General features: G+C 38.8%; 1 protein-coding gene across 1 annotated transcript; it reads right to left on the reverse strand.

Moving 5' to 3' along the window:
• Window positions 1-789: 789 nt before the first annotated feature.
• Window positions 790-10242, reverse strand: LOC109912576 (NSFL1 (p97) cofactor (p47)). The gene is made up of 6 exons (XM_020512007.2): window positions 10172-10242; window positions 9673-9878; window positions 5967-6064; window positions 3895-3966; window positions 2433-2598; window positions 790-921 (listed from the first exon to the last, which is right to left on the reverse strand). Exons 2-6 carry the CDS (start codon window positions 9775-9777, stop codon window positions 790-792), a joined length of 573 nt encoding a protein of 190 aa, XP_020367596.2. The 5' UTR covers window positions 9778-9878; window positions 10172-10242.
• Between the last annotated feature and the right edge of the window lie 12997 nt (window positions 10243-23239).

Here is a 23239-nt window from a genome sequence, read left to right on the forward strand (position 1 = left end):
GACAGTTAAATTAGTTCCTTGTTTAACTGTCAACATTTACAAGTGTAAAGTTTCACATAACTAATTTCAAGTTCTTGTAAAAAGGTTACATCACCACCCTATACTCGTGATGATGTTGTGGCCTGAATTTCAGTAACAATCCTGATTATATTAGGCTTAAATTGGATAATGACAGCAATAGCTGGAAATAAAACAAAGCAAGACTCCAAGTTTAATTTAGTGCTCACCTCAACAGCAAACAATCATCACTGAAGAACTGCATTCAATTTGTTTCTTCCTCTTTTTACAGAGGTTAATAATCGTTATAAGTGTAGGCTAGAAACTATGTTCATAACTGACTATGTTTGGGTTCGACAAAAACACAATGAGCTACTCCTTTAGGGAAAGGGCCTAAAATTGAAGCGAACCCTTGACTTAAAGCTGTCTAGGAATCAGTTCAGAGACATTTTTACATAATTGGAATATACTTTACACTGCTGCGAAATTAACCTATTATTGTGACATTAGGGGAAGAAATGGAGAATAATTTTGCAAATATTTCAACTCTTCAAATAGTTTCAAAGGAAATTTATTATTCACAGGGTAATCAACTACCTAATTCGGTCAAGATTATTTTAAAAATCCATATTAGCACTTTAATAGGGATCTGTTTCTACTATTTCCACATACGTCACAGTTACTTAAACCCGCGCAGCCATGACTTCTTTAAAATGAAAAACAATTACCTTAAACATTAATTCCATGAACACATGGGAAGCTTTTCCACTCTGATTATATATAAACTTAAAGTTACACTAAAGCCAGAATGCACCTTCTTTGAAAACTCACATCTTGTGCTGTCTCTGGTCTCCTTTCTCCAGTAACATATGCAGATTGTTCTCCTTCAGTTGCTCCTAAACGATATCCACCACCACCAAATGGCTTTAAAAGAGAAAAAAAAAAGCTTCACAGCTTAATAAATTTAAAGAAAGGTTTTATTTGACTATACTTTATGTCAAAGTCAAAAGCTTAAAATCATTAAACTACAACATCCATACCAAAAAGAGTGTTAATATTCTTATCATCCACATTACTTCACTGAAATTTAATATAGTAACAAGGCTGTGTTTATTGCCAACTCAACGACTAAGTGTACGGTGACAGCATACAGCACACAGAAATACAGCTTTGCAGTTAAAACTCCTGAACGTCAGCTCACTGGAATTAACAAACATTACAGAATGGCGAACTGACCTGTTAGTGAGTGGTTTTATTAAATCTGCAGCACTGTACTGCTAAAGCATCCGTGCAAGAGGTACCTCCAAAATGAATTAGAAAGCTGTTGACCCAACGACGTGCTCAGGAAGACCCCTCGGTGCCTCACCCATCACTGCAACCATTACATAATTGATGTACCAAATGGAAAGCCATGCAGCAAAGGATTCTGCCATGAATGAGGTGGGGTTGTCGGGGGTGGTGGTGGTGGTGATGCGGGGTGGGAGGAGGAAGAGGAGCATTGCAGCAGCCAGGGGTCAATTGGAAGGCTCCATCACAGTTCAATGCACTCTGTACACGTGCAAGCAGTCAGAGGTTATCTTTAGCGACCACCTTGGTATTAGCAGCACACACCCCAGATTAACAAAATGTACTTGAGTCACAAGGAATCAAGGTGCTGTACGTAGAGAGAAAAAGCATACCACCTAGAACAGCATTGTTCAACTCCGAGCTAGCAGTGTTAGGGGTGGGGGTGGTTACCATTGTCTTCAACAATGTTGGGCTGAAGTTGGAAGGGTTGTGAGACAGTGGTAGGAGGCTTGTGAGGAGCAAGAACACAGACATGAACCTGCTGGGCTGAATGGCTGTTTGTGATAAATATATTGTGGAGTACTGCTATATCTCATGAAGATCTGCAAGGACAGTAGTGACTGGGAATAAGAGTTAACATGGAGTGCGATGCAGACAGCAGTGTTTTGGGTGAACTGGCGATCTTAATTTGTTGCACCATTGAAAGTCTACTATTCTTTTAAAGAGGTGATGAGGAAAGCATTCAGAAAAGGCTGTATATCCAAATACGCTTCAAAAATCATTACCAGTTTAACTCAAATATTCTCATAAGCATTTATACCTAGGATCTCTGGCACCTGGAGTACAGTGTCAGTGGCATATCTGTGCTCAGTAGATCTATCTGCACGAACAATTTTAAAATACATCCTCAATTTTTAAATAAATGTTCATAGATCAATTAGAATCACTAGATCATTTGCTGCTATAATTAGAATGGGAATAACTTGAGAATGAGCCAGGAAAAAATACAGCAAGGTTGGGGGCAAAAGGACAAGCACTTCATTCTACAAAACGACTACCAGCCCAGTTGCTGTGATGAGAGGCTAGGAAGTCACAGGCCTCCAAATCAGCCTCAAACTCTGCCTGGTGGCTTTCAATAGCATACATACTTTAGACTTGCTGGATTCTCCAGGACTCTTGCCAGTTCGTTCGACAGCAACTGCACCATGCTCTTTTGCCCCTTTAAACAGATCTTCTACTAATTCATTGGAATTCTTCTTTTTTGGAGGACCAACGATTTGCTGTCCACTTCTTTCAGATCCACCAGCATAAAATCTTTGAAATTAAAAATACACATAATCATCAAGCGTATGTTCCCTTGAGGCTATAATCAGCTTCATGTTTTCAGTACTGTATTGATGAATACAGTCTTTCAATTGTATAAAAAAAAATTCAACATTCTTTTTCCTTTCAGTACAAATTGTTCAGTGGCATTCTTTAGATTTCAGAGGTGATATTCATCTCATTTCTAACAAAGGGGCATTATGTAATTGTTACTTTTACTATGACAAGATTAACCAATGAACTGAATGCCTCAAATTACATTTGCATGAGGACTTAGTAAGCATTAAATAATTATTAGAACTGTACAGTTTACACAGTGGAGCTCTCAATAAAGACAACATTTTGTTGAGGTGTGGGGGAGGAGCTCAACAGCATGCTGTATGGCCAGAGAGACTGGTGCTGCCTCCTGTAAGGAAGGTACATCGAATCACATGCCAGTTAGGCAGGACATGGGCAGGCCTTCTCCTAGAATCAAGGTTCTGGGTCAAACTTCTTACTTAGTGAGAACTGCATGTCAATCCAAGTCTGGAAATGTGTTCAACAGCACCACGGAGGAGACTGTGATTGCTGCCAGCAGAGCAGCTCCAGCGTCTGAGAATTGCAGAAGGTCTTTCTGGTTTCCTTTGGGAGGCACTGGATGAATGGGCTTCTCTTCACCTGATACTCTAATCCACTCGAAACAAAGGTCTGCATTCCATTACACCTTCTCAAAGTGGGCCAGTTAGATCCACTTTAAGTTAAACAGACAAGGTATAGCACATAATTCATTTTTGTTGTCCAACTGCATGTTCTACGAAGAGGCGGGAGGCTCATTTAATAACGGGGCACATTCCCAACTGGCTGATAAAATTCAACAGTGACAACCATCCCAAAGATGAAGGGAATCAAGTAGCAGAATTTTACAAGTATATACAATTAACACTAAAAGTGGTAAATTAGAACAGCTTACCAGGACATTCTCTGTTATGCCTTTACTGGACACATCAGAGCTCATTATGTATCAAACTCAATTGGAACTTGGAACAACTGTGTTAACTATCTGTACCGCAAACACTTCAAATCATAAATTGATAAAGGGCAGAAGGCCATTTGGCCCATTGTGTCCAAGTCTGCTCTTTGATGGAGCTATCCATTTACACACAATACAATGCATGAATTTCTTCTTAAATATTCATCCAATCTTCTTGTAGAAATCATATGAAAATATTAATTGATTTGGTTCAATATGGAAAAATGCATTGTACAGAAAGACAAGATTCTTGTTGAGAAATTCATTGATCTGCAAACCTTTGGCCCTCGTCATCTTCGTCATCTTTCTCTTCATGCCATAAATCTCTGAATGAGGTTACTCTGGCATCGCTATAATTTAAAATATAGGAGGTAGATTACTATAAATTAGATAAAGGACATTTTATCTGATTATTTGCTTTTGACTGTCAAACAAATATGGTATAATACCATAAATATCCTTTATTAACCAAAGAAAAGCTGATTTATTCTGACTTTCCTCCAACGAAGAAGTTAAAGATAGCTAGGACATTAAACATGTGTTTACACCACAAAGATCATTTGAACGCATCTTTGAAGCATAGCAGCAGCCAGACAAAAATTAAAGAATGAGTCATTAAACATATTTTATTTGACATAAACAAGCAGCAAAATATGACAGGTGAGGGCTGTTAAATTATATGCTACTTAATAAAAATACATTTAGTGCTTATGGTGGTGTCTTCAAGATGATGTTTCATAACATCTGTACTTACATTGGAGATTTCTTGCTCAATTCCACCCCCCTCCCCCAATACCAAGGTGTAAACACAATCTACCCCAGAACAATGCCTATTTTTCTTCCTTTTAGATCCCTTACCGGTTGAACTATTAAAGCATTTAGTCTTATACATAATCTAAGTGCCCTGCTCAGACACGGATTAATTTAAAAAAAATAGCTTAACAACTGTTCTAGTGTCCCAGAGGCATCGCTCAGCAAGGCAACTGACAATTCCCTAGTGATAAGATTTTTAAGAAAGTGCAATGTCATGGCCTCACACCACATACAAACAAAAGTCATTTCTGGATACAGCAGCTAACTAAGGCAGATGACAGCAAAAAAAGACAATTACGGTAAGATTACAGTAAAAGAAGATAATTACAGTAGCAGAAAGTAAAATCCAGTATGAAATGAAAAGGACTGAAGCACAGAATGTTTAGAAAGAGAAAACAGACACAAGGACAAATAAAATAATCAACCACATCAACATTCCAAGCTATCCCAATATGCTTACATTACCAATTGCTCAAATCAGGGACTTTTTTTAAAAAAAAAATCCGTTTGTTTTCCACAGGATCTGCACAACTGCAGTAACCAACAATTGTTTGGAAACACACAACCGATTATATTACAATTAGCATTTGTGCTCTTGGCCACTAAAATCAAATTTTGCCCTGCAACCTGTTAAAGATAAAACCTGGCAGCTCCATCATTACTTTCAGCCTCAAGACTGTTATTAAACACAAAGATAACCACAACATTAATGTGAAAACAAATCAAAAGTCACGCAGCACATGAAAGGTTTCGAATTTGAGTGATAATGTGTACATACAGCTGTGAAATACAAGTTCATGGGATGGAACAAAAATCTGAATGTGTGCTTTGTTTTATCGTTTTAATTGTAACAAAATATCTGCGGTGGAAGAAAAAGGTTTAATTTTCTCAATGTTTGATATCTGCTATTAGTAAAGAGTACACCTTTGTCAGCAATTGTTAAAGGAGCAAACCACTTCTACCTCAATCACAAGTTTTAATTTCCAACTAGCGACCTTGCTATACCAGTGGGACATTCTTAATTACAACAATTTTAAGCTGTAGTGCAAGGATAAAACATTTTGTTCTAGCAGGCTACTTAGCTGCAAGATAAAAACCGAAAGAACTGCGGATGCTGTAAATCAGGAACAAAAACAGAAGTTGCTGGAAAAGCTCAGCAGGTCTGGCAGCATCTGTGAAGAAAAAAATCAGAGTTAATCAGAAGGTTCTGAGGAAGGGTCACCAGACCCAAAACGTTAACTCTGATTTTTTTCTTCACAGATGCTGCCAGACCTGCTGAGCTTTTCCAGCAACTTCTATTTTTGCTCCTACTTAGCTGCAAGAATCTGGTCATCAGTCCACCAGTGTTAGAAATTAATAAGGATATTAAAGTCAAACTACTAACTCACACTGGGGGTTCACACATAAATTAAGCAATTGGACCAAAAGCAGATACAGCAGTGAACTAAAATCCAGTATGGTATCAAAAGCTAAAGAGAGGATTGAGGGAAATAGTGAAGTTGGAAAGTATAAACAAACAGAAGCACAAGACCCTCACCTTTGTGCTACCGTTCTCGAACCTGTACTGGGTTCAGGTTGTGGAAGAGTTATCACATCATCGTCACCACCTTCTTCATAAAAGCTGCCCAGGGCAAGCTGCAACCAAATACACAATATTGGAGACCTTTCTCAAGTGTCAAATTAAATTTATTGTGGTTACACAAAAGCTTTCATTTAATTTTTAATATAAAAATGACAGCAGCCCAGGCAGAATTCCTTTAGACCATATTGCCCCCCGTGGAATATTCAAGACATCTCAAATGAAGACGAAATAGTTTGATTATTTATTGTGCTTCCATGATTTGCATAGCTGAACATCTTGTTCAATATTCAAAAAGCATGGAACAGGAACTAAAAGCAACTGATGTTATGTTTGGCATAACTATTCCCAACTGTTAGCAATCTACTACTAAATTTTATCTGGCCCAAAACAGAATTCATTTATTAAACTTGTCAATTCAACACATGCATTGTCCAACCCAAATCACACTCCTTTCAAAAAAGGATTAAAATCTAACATGGCTAAAAAGGTCTGATGACTAATCTGCAAAGATTCAACTAGTAATTCAGTGTGCCTACAGACCAGGTGGTCACTGAATCATTTACACAATGTGCAATTAGCTGATTACAGTAATGGTGATATCAGGGAAATGCTACAAGTGGCCTCAGTGTTCTAGGAAAGAAAAAGTGAATTTAAGCAGCATTCCCAGTCCTTACCAGCATCCAATAATTCTTGCTGTAAAGTGTTACATTGGGTCAGAAGAAGATATAGTTCATTAGTGATATCTCATTGTCAAATACCCTACTGTTATTGACTTTTTAGGTTAAGAGATGATGAACAATCATTTTTATTGAAGATAACTGATCACCACGGACTTTCAGTCAACACTCTCTGTAGGTCAGGACTAAAGCACAGTGAAAGCTCAAGTGACATCTACTCAACAAAACAGTGGCAAGACTGCCTCTTGGATCGCTACCGTACTGTTTTGCTTTTCATGTACTTAGTTCACAAATTTTGTAAAAATGAATGACAAACTTTCAGTCATATATTTACCAAACACAAACAATGAAAACTCTACAAGAAAGCTATTTCTCTGGATCTCCATCCCAGTCATTAAAGTGTCTTTGATAATTACATTATCAGGAAGCTGTCAAATGTGTAAAAGTCTGGAGAATAATCTGAAGATTTTTAAAATCTCTCCACAGTCCCAGAAAACAGTCATGGTTGACAGACTAAATCAATTGCTCTAAAATATTTTTTTCAGACCAAATCATTTTAGCTGCAACTTTACTGTTTAAGTTTTATCATCTGGTTTATAGGACTTTTCTCTAAAGGTTAACTTTGTTTCACCTTCATCTTTTTTAAATAAAAGTACAATCACCAGTTTTTTTTAAACCATTGTGAATGTCAGCTTTGCAATTAGAATTGTCAACTTGAATAATTTCCATTCCCTGTGCTTTTTATTTTTGCACTTTTTGAATATTTATCATTTCCATTTAGACTAATGTTCCCTACATCAGGGTCTAATGATAACACAATGCATGTCCATGTGTCAAAAAGACATTAATGTTTTTCTATCTTTCTCCACACTATTCCCAAATTTATACATCCTTGTTGACATAGCATAAAAATGGAAAGCGTTTTACTATTTATCTACTCAAAACCTAATGTAATTCTGAACTCTTAGTCTAAGAGTCATTTTTAACACCTACTCCAGTAGAAATTATAGCTTTATTTGTATCCTTGGATGATGACTTTTTTTTTTTTACAAGGATCCACTTTTGTTCTGAAACACTGCAACACATGCATTCAATTTTCTTGTGATTTTCCCATTTGTTTTCCCATCAGCCCAGTAACAGGCCAGCACACAAGGATTTCTCAGTCAATTAATTTGGAGATTTTCATGTCCCTTTAATCTCTGTTTGCCTAATTATTGAATTTGACCTTCCCAAAAGCCACATCTTTCTTCAGCTCAGAGAATTTTGACAAAGGTTGGTAATAATTAAGCCTGTTAGCACAGAGAATAGGTATTAGAGTTTAACTACACCACTTAAAAACATAAAGAACATACTAATGTTGAACTATTTGACTGCTTAGACCTAACTTATTTATCAAGATATTTACTTGCGAGGTTCTAAAGGAGGAGAGATAAAACCCAAAACAAATGTTAGATGACTGTCTTCCAATGAATGAGTCAATTAAGCGATTAGTGCATAGTGGTCTGTAATTTGGAAAACCTTTCTGGTTTAAAGATCACACACAAAAACAGGAAGTGCTGGAGAAACTCAACAGACCTGGCAGCATCTGTGGAGAGAGAAAGAGTCAACATTGAATCCAAGACAACAAGGTGCAGGGCTGGATGAACACAGCAGGCCAAGCAGCATCATAAGAGCAGAGAGGCTGACGTTTCGGGCCTAGACCCTTCATCAGAAAAAGGGTCTAGGCCCGAAACATCAGCCTCTCTGCTCCTATGATGCTGCTTGGCCTGCTGTGTTCATCCAGCCCTGCACCTTGTTGTCTCGGATTCTCCAGCATCTGCAGTTCCTACTATCTCCGATTCAACATTGAATCCAGTTTGACCCGTAAAAAAGAACTTTTCTCCACAGATACTCCCAGACTTGTTAAATTTCTCCAGCACTTTTTAAAAATTTTAGATCTCCAACATCTTCAGTTCTTTTATTGGTTCAGATATTACATCTGGGAAAGTAGTCATTAAGGATAAATTTGTGCTAGTTTTCACTGCTGCACACATCAGCTTGAGGCCAGTCATCACTAGGTAGGCTGCTGACATCTCCACCAAAAGAAGACCATTATTAGACAATTATAGTTTGAGCCCTTGCTTTTGTTTGGTATCTACGAATTTATCCTCTTCCCTAAAAAGCAATGGTGAGCAGCACAAATAGTCATGTTCATAAACTGTGCTCAGTTACATTTAGAAATAACATACCAACCTTTAGATATCAGAATATTGAGAGTGTATGATAATTGGCATCCCAAGCCTCAGTTTCTCACGAGTTAACATGATAAATACCTGCCTTTACATGATAAAAAGCAGCTTGGTCATATGCTGATCACATTGCTGTTCTAGACTTTCAAATCCAATACCAGACTTTCAGGTGACCTACTCCCTATAATGATATTGCTATCTAGTACATTCATAGTCAGGGTTGACGCTGAAAATGTAGTGTGGGCTCACGGCAGAATAAAACCTATCTTCCCTACAAAAAGTATCCTTTTTCCCCCTAAACGGTATCCGAGTTTAAAACGAAACTTTCAGGCTGGTCAGGAACCTGGTACGTGGTCCAAAGAAAGTTCCTCAGCTGTATGAAACACTTGTTGGATAATACTGGGCAAACAGCTCATAGGGCACAAACCATAGACTTGATTCCATTTGAGACCATCTCCTGTAAACTACCCCTAGGCCACTAAGGCCGGATCTACCCCTCCCACTGGCTCCCGCACTGCGGCTACAAGTTGCTGAATCACCACTCAAAAACCCCGGCCTGACACACACCGAGAGGGAGGGAGCAGCACCAGGCGGCATTTTGCAGGCCCTGGAGCAGGATCACATTTAAAAACGGGGGGAACCGCGCTAACCCGGCGCCATTTACCGGGACACCGCTACAGGCCCAAACTTGAGGCCGATTCTGGAACTGCGGACAGGCCGCGCTCCCGCTTCCTTCTCCCCAAACCCTGGCCTTACCTGCAGGTCCCAGTCCGCAGACTCCAGGTAGAAGCGAGCCCGCTCCTCCTCAACTCCTGTTACTGTCACGAACTCACGAATAGCTTCTTCCTCTGACACCTCCATCTTCCCGAGTCACCACCGGACTGTTCGCCCACCCACAATCTCCCGCACAAAGGTTCCGGTTGAAACAAATTATCCCACGGTTCGCAGCAAATATAATAAAACTCAAAAGAACAACAAACATTGCAACGTAGTGGTATAAATGAAGCAATTATAAGCACTTAGCCTGCTTTTTTGAGGTTTACTTATTAGTAAACCATTCTTCTGCTCAAATTTAATACACAATTTATGGATTACATTAAGATAACATAGAAAAGTGAGTCAGTGTACTGATGTGTAATTTCACGAATAAAATTCAGATTATTTAAACTGAAATATATTGAGATTAATAACATTGACAAATAAAGTGTGAATTTATCAACAGAAGGAGATGTTTCTATAAAGAAGAAGCCATTACCTGCCACTCAGCTGCCCTAAATACAGCAGATCTTGTCAATCTGATTGTGCACAAGGAAAATTGTCTGGATATTTGGGGGTTACTCTCTCCTGTATCTGGGAGATGAATTGTGCTGTGTCATTTTTAAAGCACATACTAAATTTCCATATTTTATTTTAAAACTTATATTGTTACAGAAATATACATGTGCTAAAAATAACAGAGTACAATTCCTGAATTGACACAAACATGTTGGCTTGATACAAATTATTGAACTAAGTTTAGAGGTAGAGGCATGATGCTGCTTGGCCTGCTGTGTTCATCCAGCCCTGCACCTTGTTGTCTTACAGGTAGAGTGCAGTTTTTATTTTAAATCTGAGAATTCACAAATTAGGGTGAGGTAAAATATCAAATAACAACCCTACCCACAGACTGGTAAAGATGGCAAATACCACAATGTATCTGGAGTGGTTATCTGAGAATATACGACATATCTGACTTCACTAAATGTTCACATTAAAAGGTTTTTTAAATTATTGTAATTGATGTATGAATGCAAAAATCTTCAGTCAATCAGAACATATGATACAATGGGCATAAATATCATAGGACAAAGTCCAAGACTACAAGTCACAATCACTTCCTGCACCAAGTCAATTATTGTCCAAACCTATTAAGCTTGCAAGAACTGACACCACTTGATTCCTATGGAGTATCCAAAAGAGGTTAAGAGGATCCTTGGCACCTAGTGAAGTTTGTGATTAAGCTGGCGTTATGGAAACATGATAAGTGGTCTCTAAGAATTTTCCAGCAGCTCTTTTAAAATCTGTCTTTGAAAGTTAAAACAAAATAAACATGTATAAACATGACTCCATCACTATCGACAAACAGAATAGATGATAATACACTGGCTGTACCTCAAAAATTTACTGCTTGAAATTAAGTCATTTAAGCCAATCCATCATGTAAATACCTAAATCTGAACAAATAACAATCAATACTTCTTAAGTAACTGAATTTACGTGTAGAGTTAAGATCGGCATTTATTTTAGACTATGCCTACTCCTATACATTCCCACAAATAGTTTTGTGTATTCCTATGATAGCTAGTAGAGATGCCTGGAATCAGGTATTAAAATGATATGATATGAGCCATTCTGTCCATTGTGCCTCTGCTGGCATTTTGTAAATGCTGTAGAATTAAGTCCACATCACTGCTCTTTCCTCAAGGTGCTGCATTCTTCCCCTTCAAGGATTTATCCAATACCCTTTGAAGATTGATATTCAGCTTCTTCCATCATCCTTTCAGGCAATGCATTTCACACCATAACAACTGGCTACATAAATCTTCAGTCCTCATGTTGCCTCATATTCTTTTGCCAATTTATGTCCTTTGGATATATACCCTTCTGCCCCGAACCAATTTCTCATTGTCTTATCAAAATTCTATAAGATTTTCAACACCTCGGTCAAATTTCTTCTCAACCTTCTCTACTGTAAGGAAAAGAATTGTCTTCTTTGGTCTTTGCACATAGCCGAAGTGCCTCAACATGGTAACACTGTAAAGTTTTTCTCCTCCCTTTCCAAGACCTTGACATTTTATTGAATGTGCTGCTCGGAATTGAATAAAATAATTCTACTAGAGACTAATCAGTGTTTTCTAAAAGTTTAAAAACATAGCTTCTTTGCATTTGTATTCTATGCCTCAATTTATAAAGTATAGGATCCCAGGTGTTTGAATAGCCCTTCTCAATTTGTCCTCCATCTTCAAAGATTTGTACTATGTCTAGACATTAGTAGATCTTCCTCTTCCTACATCCTTTGACATCATTCATCATGCATCATAATGTTTCATTATTGCTTTCTTTTCATTGTTCCTCATAAAACATGTGATTTCTCATTTGTCTAATTTAATCTGATATGAAATTCAGTTGTTCACTTCATCAACCTGTCTATATTCTACTGAAACATGTTACTAACTTTTCAGTGTTTTCCACCTTCTGTGTCATCTGTAAATTTTGAATTTATATCCTGCCTGACCAAGTACAGGTCATAAATATATCTTAGAAACAGTTGTGGTTCTAGCACAGACCTCTGGGCTTTACATTCCCCTTTGTTCTGAAAACAATTGCAAATCATCAGTTCCTGCATTTTGTTCTTTAATCAATTTTGTATTAAAACACTTTAAAGCCATGGTCTTCAATTTTGAGAATAAATCTATTAAATGGTACTTTGTCAAACACCTTCTGGAAGTCTGTATGCGTTAATTGTACTAGCCTCTTCAATTATTACATAATCATCAGTGGTTTTACTCAACATATAAACTGGAAAAATCACACTGACAGTAAAAGTCTTGATGAAAAGTTCATGGTCTGGAAAGTAGCAAATATAACCCTCTATTCCAGAAGGGAGGAAGGCAGAAAATGGGAAACTATTGGCAATTTGGTGCGGCACAGTGTCTTGGGGTGGCATGGTGGCTCAGTGGTTAGCACTACTGCCTCACAGCGCCAGGAACCCAGGTGCGATTCCACCCTTGGGTGATTGTCTGTGTGGGATTTGCACATTCTCCCTGTGTCTGCTTGGGTTTCCTCCAGCTGCTCCGGTTTCCTCCCACAGTCCAAAGATGTGCAGGCTAGGTGGATTGGCCATGGGAAATTGCCCATAGTGCTTAGGGATGTGTAGATTAGGTGGGTTATAGGGGGATGGGTCTGGGTGGGATGCTCTGACAGCTGGTGTGGACTTGTTGGGCTGAAAGTGTCTGTTTCCACACTGTAGGGATTTAATGATATAAATTAGCTTGATGGCTCTCATGGAGGAAGTGCTAAAATCAGCCATTAAGGAGATAACAGCTGGGCACTTGGAAAACTTCAAGATAATCAGAAAGTGTCACCATGCTTTTGTGAAAGGGACATCATGCTTAATTTATTGGGATCTTATGAAGGAGTACCATCAACCATACACAAAGGGAGCCCTTGATGTATTGTACTTGGATTTCCAGAAGGCATTTGAAAAAGTTCCACAAAAGAGGTTATTGCGCAAAATGTCAACACATGTGCAGGGTTACAACCCAACAAGGACAGAAGATTAGCTGGCTGGCTAGGAGAAAACAGGAATTATGCATTAGTGGATCTTTTTCAGATTAGCAGGATGTGAAGACTGGGGTCCCTTAGGGGTCTTTACTGAGCTGTCTACTTTTTACAACTTATATGAATGACTTAGATGATGTGAATAAAGGCACATTGGCTAAATTTGTATATGAAACAAAGATAAGTAGGAAATTATGTTATGAAAATGACTTAACAAGAATGTAGAACAACATATTGAGGTTAAGTGAGTGCACAAAAAATTAAGATGGAGTATAATGTGGGAAAATGTGAAGTTGTTCACTTTGACAGGAAGAATGAAAAACATAGTATTACCTAAATGGAAAACAACCGAATCCCAAAGCATGGATGAATCTAAGTTTTCTAGGGCATTATTCTCCAGAAGTTGGAATGTCAGCACAGCAAGATGAAGAGGGCTAATAGAATGATATCCTTCATTTGAAGAGGAATTGACCATAAAATTAAGGATGTTTCAGATATGCAGCATTTTAGTGATTGCACATCTCAACATGTGTGCAGTTTTTGGTCTCCTTGTTTAACGAAGGACGTACACACAATGGAAGTGGTTCAGAGGAGATTTAACAGATTGATACCTCGAATGGGCAAATTGTCTTATGAAGATTGGACAGGGCTGGGCTTGTATTCACTGGAGGTTAGAACAAATGATTCAACTGAAGCAATAGATCCTGAGTGATCTTGTCAAGGTAGATGTGGAAAGGTTGTTCCTTCTTGTGGTTGAGTCCAGAACTACATGACACTTTTAACCCATGAGTTAAAGACTCCAAAACTGCAAAATGTACTGCAGGTGCAATCTAACCAAGCTCTTATACAATGGAAGCAAGACTGCACTTCTACTGTATTCAAATCCTCTTGCAATAAAGGCTAACTTTCCATTACCTTACCTAATAGCTTGTTGCACCTGCAAGTTAGCCTTCAATGACTTATCAATAAGGACGCCTAAGTCTCTTTGTACTTCAACACCTGTCAACTTTCTATGTGCATATCTATTTCTCCCACCAGAGTGGATAACCACACATTTTCTCGCATTATATTCCATCATGATCATACCTATTCACTAAGCCTATACAAATCCTCCAGAAGCCACCTTACATCTTCTTCACAGCACACACTCCCACCTAACTTCGTATCATCTGCAAATATGGAAATGATACACTAAGTCCCCCAACTCCAAATCACTGGTGCACATTGTGAATAATTGGAGGCCCAAGTAGTGATCCTTGTGGTACCCCACTAGTCACAGCTGCCAACATGAGAATGACCCATTTATTCCTACTCTCTGTTTTCTGTTTGTTAGCCAATTATGAGTCCGTGCCAATACGTTACCTCTTTTCTCATGTGCTTTAATTTTCTAACCACACTTGTTAGGGAATTTATCAAAAGCTTACTGAAAATCTAAGTATATTATTTCCATTTTCTGCACTCTTAATTTTGTTTGTAAGGCCTTCAAAAAACTCCAAGTTCAACAAACATGATTTCCCATTCCCAAATCCATGCTGACTGGACCCAATCAAATCATTATCAAGCAGGTGTATATTTATCCGATCCTTTATAGTAAGTAATAACATTTTCACTGCTACTGATATAAGGCTAACAGACATGTAATTCCTTATTTTCTCTCTCACTCCCTTCATAAAGAGTGGAATGACATCGCTACCTACCAATCCAAAGGAATAATTCCAGAATCTAGAGAATTTATGAAAACTTCACTCCCTCCCCACCCTTGACCGCAGTGTACAACTTTGGACTATGGTGCTTTGGTTAGTTTGCTCATTTTCTCTGTTGTCTGTGCCCTCATTCACTCCAGCAGCAAGAACCTTGTTTGTCATGGCCTCTGCACTGGTTTTAGCCATGGGTCTGTCTGGTCACAAGAGGGGAGGAAGAAGGTTGGCAGTGGTGTAGTGATGGGAGATTAATTGTAAAGGGAACAGACTGACTCTAGGATGGTATGTTGCCTTCCTGGTTCTGTGGCATTCTGAAGTTTGAGGGTGAATAGCGAGTGATCATAATACATATCAGTACCAACAATATGGATTTTAAAAAAATGAAGTCCTACAATCAGAATATAGGGAGTTAAGACATAAATGGTAAAGTATTACCTCAAATATAGGAATCTCAGGATTAGACATTAAACAAGAAATCAGTGATGCATGCAAAAATGGTACAAATGTAACCACGAGTGAGTTTAATTTACGTATTGATTAAGCAAACCAAAGTAACAAGGATACTGTGGAGGAGGATTTACTGCAGTGTATGTATAATTTTTTTTAGGCAATACTTTGAGGAACCAGTCAGGGACCAGGCTATTCTAGATTGGGTATCGTGCAATAAGAAAGGATTAATTAACAATCTTGTTATATAGAACATAGAACAGTACAGCACAGTACAGGGTCTTTGGCCAACGATGTGGTGCCGAACTTTTAACCTAAACCCAAGGTCTATCTAACCTCCACCCCTACCTTATACTATCATCCATATGCCTATCTAATAGCCACTTAAATGCCCCTAATGAGGCCGACTCCACTACCCATTCCGGAAATGCATTCCACGCCCCTACCACTCTCTGAGTAAAGAACCTACCTCTGACATCTCCCCTATATCTACCTCCACTCACTTTAAAACTATGCCCCCTCATAATAGCTACCTTCACGCTAGGAAAAAGTCTCTGGCTGTCCCTCTATCTATACCTCTGATCATTTTGTACACCTCTATCAAGTCACCTCTCATCCTTCGTTGTTCTAAAGAGAAAAGCCCTAGCTCTCTCAACCTTTCCTCGTAAGACCTTCCCTCCATTCCAGGCAACATCCTGGTAAATCTCCTCTACACCTTTTCCAACGCTTCCACACCTTTCCTGTAATGATGCAATCAGAACTGGACACAATACTCCAGATGTGGCCGAACCAGGGTTTTGTATAGCTGGAGCATAACCTCATGGCTCTTGAACTCAATCCCTCTATCAATGAAAGCTTACACACCATACACCATCTTAACAACTCTATCCACCTGGGTGGTAGTTTTCAGGGAACTGTGGACATGAACCCCAAGATCCCTCTGCTCCTCCACACTGCCAAGAATCTTTCCGTTAACACTGTATTCTGCTTTCACATTTGTCCTTCCAAAATGAATCACCTCACACTTTTCAGGGTTAAACTCCATCTGCCACTTCTCAGCTCAGCTCTGCATCCTATCAATGTCCCTTTGTAACCTAGAACAGCCCTCCGCACTATCCACAACTTGACCCACCTTCGTATCGTCCACGAATTTACTAATCCACCCTTCCACTCCTTCATCCAAATCATTTACAAAAATCACAAACAGAAGAGGACACAGAATAGATCCTTGTGGTACACCACTCGTAATTGAGCACCATGTTGAATATTTTCTGTCTTCTCAGGGTCAGCCAATTCTGAATCCAATCTGCCAAATTTCCCCCTATCCCGTGCCTCCTTACTTTCTGCATGAGCCTACTATGGGGAACCTTATCAAACGCCTTACTTAAATCCATGTATCCCACATCCACTGCTCTACCTTCATCCACATGTTTGGTCACCTCTTCAAAGTATGGGGTCCTTTAGGGAAGACTGATAATGATATGATAGATTTTTTTTCATCAAGATGTAGAGTGAAGTAGTTAAATCTGAAACTAGGGTCTTGAATCTAAATAAACAGAACTAGGAAGGTACGAGGCACGCTCAGCAAGGATGGATTGGGGAATGTTACTACAGGTGAATAGACAATGATTCATATTTAAAGCATATGTGTGTGAATTATGACAATTACTCATTCTTTTCTGGCACAAAAATAAAAGAGGAAAAATTATTCAACCTTGGTTAACAAAGCAAATTAAGTATAGTATTAGATCTAAAGAAGAGGCATTTAAAATTGCCGAAAAAAACTATAAACCTGTTGCATAAACAAAAATTGCTTGAGAAACTCAGCAGGTCTGGCAGTATCTTGGGGAGAAAACACAGTTGCTATTTCCAGTCTGGTGACTCTTCATCAGAACTGAGGATCGGGAGCATTTTAAAATTCAGCAAAACAGGAGAAAATATTTGATCAAGAGGGGAAAAATCGAGTATGAAAGTAAAATTGCTGGGAAGAGAGAAACTGACTGTAAAAGCTTCTATAAATATGTGAAGGGAAAAAGATAAGTAAAGACAAAAGTACATTCCTTACAACCAGAAGCTGGGGAAATTAAAATGGGAAACAAAGAAATGGCAGCAGAATTGTCATGTTCGTTCCTTCTTCACAAAAGATGGCACAATAAATTTCCCAAAAATGGTGGGAACCAAACGTTTCACGAGAAGGTGGAATTGAAGGAAATCAGTATTAGCAAGAAAATGATGCTGGGGAAATTATTGGGGTTAAAGTTTGACAAATCATTAGGGTCTAGTAATCTACATCCTAGAGAGGTAAAAGAAGTGGGCCTGGAAATATTCGATGCATTGATGGTCATCTTTCAAAATTCTAGAAACTCGGGAGAAGTTCCTACAAATTGGATGTTGGGAAATGTAACATCAATATTTAAAAAGGGAGAAACAGGAAAAAACAGAATTGCAGACCAGTTAGCCTAATACCAGCAATGAGGAAAATATTAGAGGCTACCCCAGGTTATTGAGAGAGGCAAGAGAGGAGATTGCTGGGGCCTTGACCAAGATCTTTGTGTCCTCGCTAGCCACAAGAGAAGTCCCGGAGGACTGGCAAGTAGCTGATGTCATTCCTCTATTCAAGAAAGGAAACAGAGATAATCCAAGAAAATATAAACCCATGAGTCTTACATCGGTGGGTGAGAAGCAATTGTAGAAAATTCTTAGGGATAGGATTTACACGGACTTGGAAATACATGGCCTAAATAGGGATAGCAGAGAGGATTAGGAAATATATCATTGGATGAACTGATTTTGTAGGAAGCAGCAATAGCAAAATCTGATCTACACAGTCAGTTGCTAGCAGCTTGTGAGATGAGGGCAGTGGGACCTTGTTATTTTTATGAGAAGAAGGAGGAGGATTTGGTGAGGTTTTTTGTGCATAATTGTGTTCTTCATGGCTCAAGTGAAAAACAAAATTAACACTACATGCCTGGGCCTCTTCTGACCCGTAATGTGGCTGCTGGAAGGTGTCGTCTGATGATGAAGACAACACTTCTCCCCAGTTTAAACCTTCAACTAGATTTGAATTCATAGGACAGATATGCACATTTAAAGAAGGATCTCACTGCTTTCCTGTCTTTTTTGTTATATATTCATTTGTGGGATCTGGGCATGGCTGGCTGTCCAGCAATTATTGACTGTCCCTAGCTCACTTTGAAAAGGTGGTGGTGAGCTGCCTTCTTGAGCCACTGCAGTCCACCTGCTGTGGGTCGACCCACAATGCCAGTAGGGAGGGAATTCCAGAATTTTGACCCAGCAAGGGTGAGGGAACGGTGATATATTTCCAAGTCAAGAGTGTGAGTGGCTTGGAGGTGAATTGAAGGTGGAGGTGTTCCGGTCATCTGCTGCCCTTGTCCTTCTAGATGGAAGTGGTCATAGATTTGGAAGGTGCTGTCTGATGATCTTTGGTGATTTTCTGCAGTGCATTTTGTGGATGGCACACACTGCTGCTACTGAGCATCGGTGGTGGAGGGAGTGGATGCTTGTGGATGTGGCACCAATCAAGTGGGCTGCTTGGTCCTGGATGGTATCAAGCATCATTGAGTGTTGTTGGAGCTGCACTCATCCAGAGTATTCCATCACACTCCTGACTTGTGCTTGTAGCTGGTGGACAGGCTTTGGGGAGTCAGGAGCTGAGTTATTTGCATCAGTATTCCTAGCTTCTCACCTGCTCTTGTAGCCACTGTGTTTATATGACGAATCCAGTTGTGCTTCTGGTCAATGATAGCCCCCAGGATGTTGATAGTGGGGGATTCACTGATGGTAACACCATTGAATGTCAAGGGGTGCTTGTTAGATTTCTCTTATTGCTGATTGTTACCTTGGCATTTGTGTGACGGAAGTGTTACTTGCCACTTTTCAGCCCAAGCCTGGATATTGTCCACATCTTGTTGCGAAGATGACAAATTTAACTTCACTATTTAAAAAGGGAGAGACACCAAAAAACAGAATTACACACCAGTTAGCCTAACACCAGCTCTGAGGAAAATGTTAGAGTCTACTGTAAAAAATGTGATAACAGAACATTTGAAAAGTATTAACAAAATTGGGCAAAGCCAACCTGGGTTTATGAAAAGCCAGATTTGAACATCATATGCCCAATTAAGTTAATTTGCCTGCCACTTTTCTGCCTCCTCCAGAACAGAAGGATTCCAACTCAGAGCTTAAGAGGTCAGCTTGCAGCCAATTCATCCCAGATACAGATGGACTGCTTCTGTATCTAAGGAATATCCGATGTCCTGATTGCTTACTAGAAAGAGCAGGTTAAGATCAAAACAGGCCGGGAAGGTATTCTAGTCAGAAGGAATAAATGACTTGCCTCACTGTAATTGATCTCCAGTCCAATTTGCACCAGGCAGAAGGAATTAAAATTGGGACTAAAGGTAGCTAAAAGTACCTATCTTCAGGAGGATCTAGATATGAGCTCAGCAATGTTGCAAACTGTAGAAAGATTTTGAACCAATGTGATTAAAGCAGTGGAGTTTCCATATGAAAAGAGGGCTGGATGATTCAAAGGAAAAAATCAGGAAGAGATGACATAAGGAACATTATGAGTCAAATAGTTGATATTTGATCTCAGCCAGATGGCAGACCTTTGGACATACAACACCATCACTGGTATAGGTCAAATTGATGATATTGTTGGGTTGAAAACAAGAGAATAAGGCCACAGAGAGATAGATTATGATCAAAGGCATGGGGGATCTAAAAAGTTGATACTACAACAGTGGTTAAAATAAAAATATTAAAAAGAGACAAGTGATTAGGGGAAAAGGTCCAGGAGTTGTTCCAGGTTTGGTTCAATAGAGACAACTTCTCATTTAAGTTTGATGAAAGCAAATGCAAAAAAAAATGCTGCACATGCATATAAATCTGAAATAAGGGTGAAAATATGCCAAAAAGCTCTCAGTTGGCCAGACTGTTATTCGCTTAGGTCAACAATCTCGTCAAACTGGAAGAGGTTTGAAGTTTAGCAGTTTATAAGAAAGTAAAAAGTGAGATGTGGTGAGTAGAAAAGAAGGAAAGGGAACACTCTTTAACAGAATGGTAAACAAAGGTGATTTATATTCAAAATCAATTAATTGTGTAATAAAAAATAAAGTGATAGTGGAAAGAGTCAGGAAAAGTTATAAATCCAAAAGCAGCATTTGCTGTCTGAGAAAGAGAGCAGGATGGTTATGATCTAAAGTTGTTGAATTTAGTGCTTCAGCCTGAAGGTTGAAAAGTACTTCATTGAAAGATGAGCTGCTATTCCCCAAGGCAAAAATAATAGAAGAGCACCTTTGGAGTTGCATCTGAGGGCACTGAAGAATGAAATTCAGGCTTTTGGTGTCTTCAGATTGTTCAGTCAGAAATGGGGAAGCTCTGAAAATGGTACAAGAAAGACTTGCCAAACTGTGTTTCTTGATTAGGCAGCTAGAATTTGAGAGATTGGGTGAGAAGAAGGAGGCAGCTGGAATCCAAAAGTTATTTTGAGATTCTGGTTCTTGCTATCTAAAAGGAAGAATGTTTGCCCTTTTTGTTAAATTGATTGGTGAGACAAAGATGACATTGACTTGAGGACCATGATAGTTGCAGAATAAAGATTGAACACAAGCTGCTGAAGAAGTCCCAGGGTAATATTTTGTGCACAATCTGGGAACGTGAAAGTGTGCTTTGTAGGTAACTGAAACTAAGGGGAGGATTAGCTTATGGGCCAAAGGCCCATTGTCTAGTCAAATATTGGACCTTAAACTTAAGGGGATCTTTGCAAATACGTAACAAGTGGTAACACCTACCTTAATGCATGCAAACACCAGATCAAAATAGTCCATAGTTTAAAAATCCAGTCAGAAAGATGCAAGGTAGGGTAGACATATTTAGTTTGCAAAAGTGTGACATACATTTTCATGTTATATTTGTGTTTGCATTTTTATAATGATTACACAAGACAAAAGTTCATTATAAATATTGTGTAGATATTCTCTAGACAATTTCTTTGTGCATTTTACTGTATATTTGTGCTTTAATGACTCAAACGTATGAAAGTGTGAATGGTCCCTGAATGTTTTTGATGCTCAGAACCCCAAGAATTCTTTATCACACTTGTTGGACTATTGAGTTCAGTTTTGGTTACCTTACCTAAGGAAGATATACTCGCATAGAGGGAGTGGAGTGAAGGTTCTAATTCCTGAGATGGCAGAATAGTCCTATGAGGAGAGATTGAGGAGACTGGGACTGTCTTTTCTAGAGTTTAGAAGGATGAATGATAATCACTTTTAATTTTTTAAAGGCTAGACAGGCTGGATGCAGAAAGGATGTTTCACTTAGCTAGGGGTTCTCAAACTAGGGGACACAATCTCAGCCATGGTAGATTGAGCTGAGGGGAAATGTGTTACTGAGAGGATGGTGAATCTTTTGAATTCCATAGCCCAGAGGCATGTGGAAGTTCAATCTTTGAATATAGTCAAGGCTTAGGCACCACCCTAGCTCCTCTATTCTTATCTGCCTTATCCCATTTTCCAGATATTACTTCAGACTGGGCAATTAACTGTCACACCCATTGTCTCAGCTGTTGGCACTTCGGCAATAACTTGTGTCATGCAGCACCTTTCAAACTGGCATTTGACAATGAGCCCCAGAAGGAAGGACAATGGCAAATAATCAAAAACACAGTCAAAATGTTGGGTTTTAACCAGCCTCTTAAAGAAGAAAATAGGGGTAGAAAGACAAAAGGTTAAAGGAGGGAAGCCCGAGATCAGAGCCCAAGCAGTTGAAGGCATAGTTAGCAATGGATTGAATGGCTAAAATTACATATGTGCAAGAGATGAAAAATCAGAGGAGTGTTCATATCACAAAGGGTTGTAGGGTTGGAGGATGTTATAGAGAGATGAGGCCATTGAAAAATTTGAAAATGAAGAATGAGAATTTTGAAGTAAAGACATTGCTAACCAGAAGCCAATGCAGATCATTAAGCATAGAGATGATGGAGAAACAGGATGTGCTCATCAGCTAAAGTTTACTGTGGAAGGCTGCCAAAGACTACATTGGAATATGCAAATCTAAAAGCAACAAAGCTGTGGATACGGGTTACAGCAGGAGATGAGTTGAGGCAGGTTAAAATTGGACAATATTACTTAGGTAGAAATAAGTGGTCTTAGTGATGGCGAAGGCATGCCATCAGAAGGTTATCCTGAGGTCGAATATGACTTCAAGTTTGTGAAGTTTCTTCTGATTCAGTCTCAGGCAATTGTCTGTGAGAATGTTGGGCACTGTGGAATGGAACTTGTGACAGGAATCAATGAGAGTCAATTCAGTCTTCCCACTACTTCGTTGAAGGACGTTTCTGCTGTTCTAGTTCCTGGTATTGGACAAGCAGTCTGACAATATAGAGACAGTGGAGGGGTTTAGAGAAGTAATTGCGAGGTGCAGCTGGGTACTGTCAGCATATTGAAGAAACTGAAACTGTTCAGATGATCTCACTAATAGGTAGCAGATGGAAGACAAATATGAAGAAGGATTGTAATTTATCATTTATGGTATAATTCTGAACTCTACTGACATTAATTCAACTAGAGCAGAAGATAGTTTAAATAAACACACTAAATATATAATTCATTGATTCTATTTTCATTTGGTTGTTAACATCCAGAGCAGGTAAACTTGTGAGCAAACTACTTTAGTCACTTACTTGCTTTATTTTTCTAGCCTTATTGACAATCTGAAACACATGGGAGTAATGAGTCACAAATAAGGAATATTTGTGAATAGCTTGTTTGTAATGTCTTTGTTAAGACAGTTTTGTATCTTTGATTACTAAGGCAAATAAAAGAAAATTG

This window comes from Rhincodon typus, chromosome 19, assembly GCF_021869965.1.
Source record: "Rhincodon typus isolate 14 chromosome 19, sRhiTyp1.1, whole genome shotgun sequence".
In the NCBI taxonomy this organism is placed as follows: Eukaryota; Metazoa; Chordata; class Chondrichthyes; order Orectolobiformes; family Rhincodontidae; genus Rhincodon; species Rhincodon typus.

Coding starts and splice junctions, on each gene's coding strand:
- LOC109912576 (XM_020512007.2), bottom strand. CDS start 9,777: ATGGAGGTGTCAGAGGAAGAAGCTATTCGTGAGTTCGTGACAGTAACA. Junction 3,967..5,966: donor TCGAGAACGGTAGCACAAAG/GTGAGGGTCTTG, acceptor TTTAAATTATAG/CGATGCCAGAGTAACCTCAT. Junction 2,599..3,894: donor GAAGATGACGAGGGCCAAAG/GTTTGCAGATCA, acceptor TTAATTTCAAAG/ATTTTATGCTGGTGGATCTG.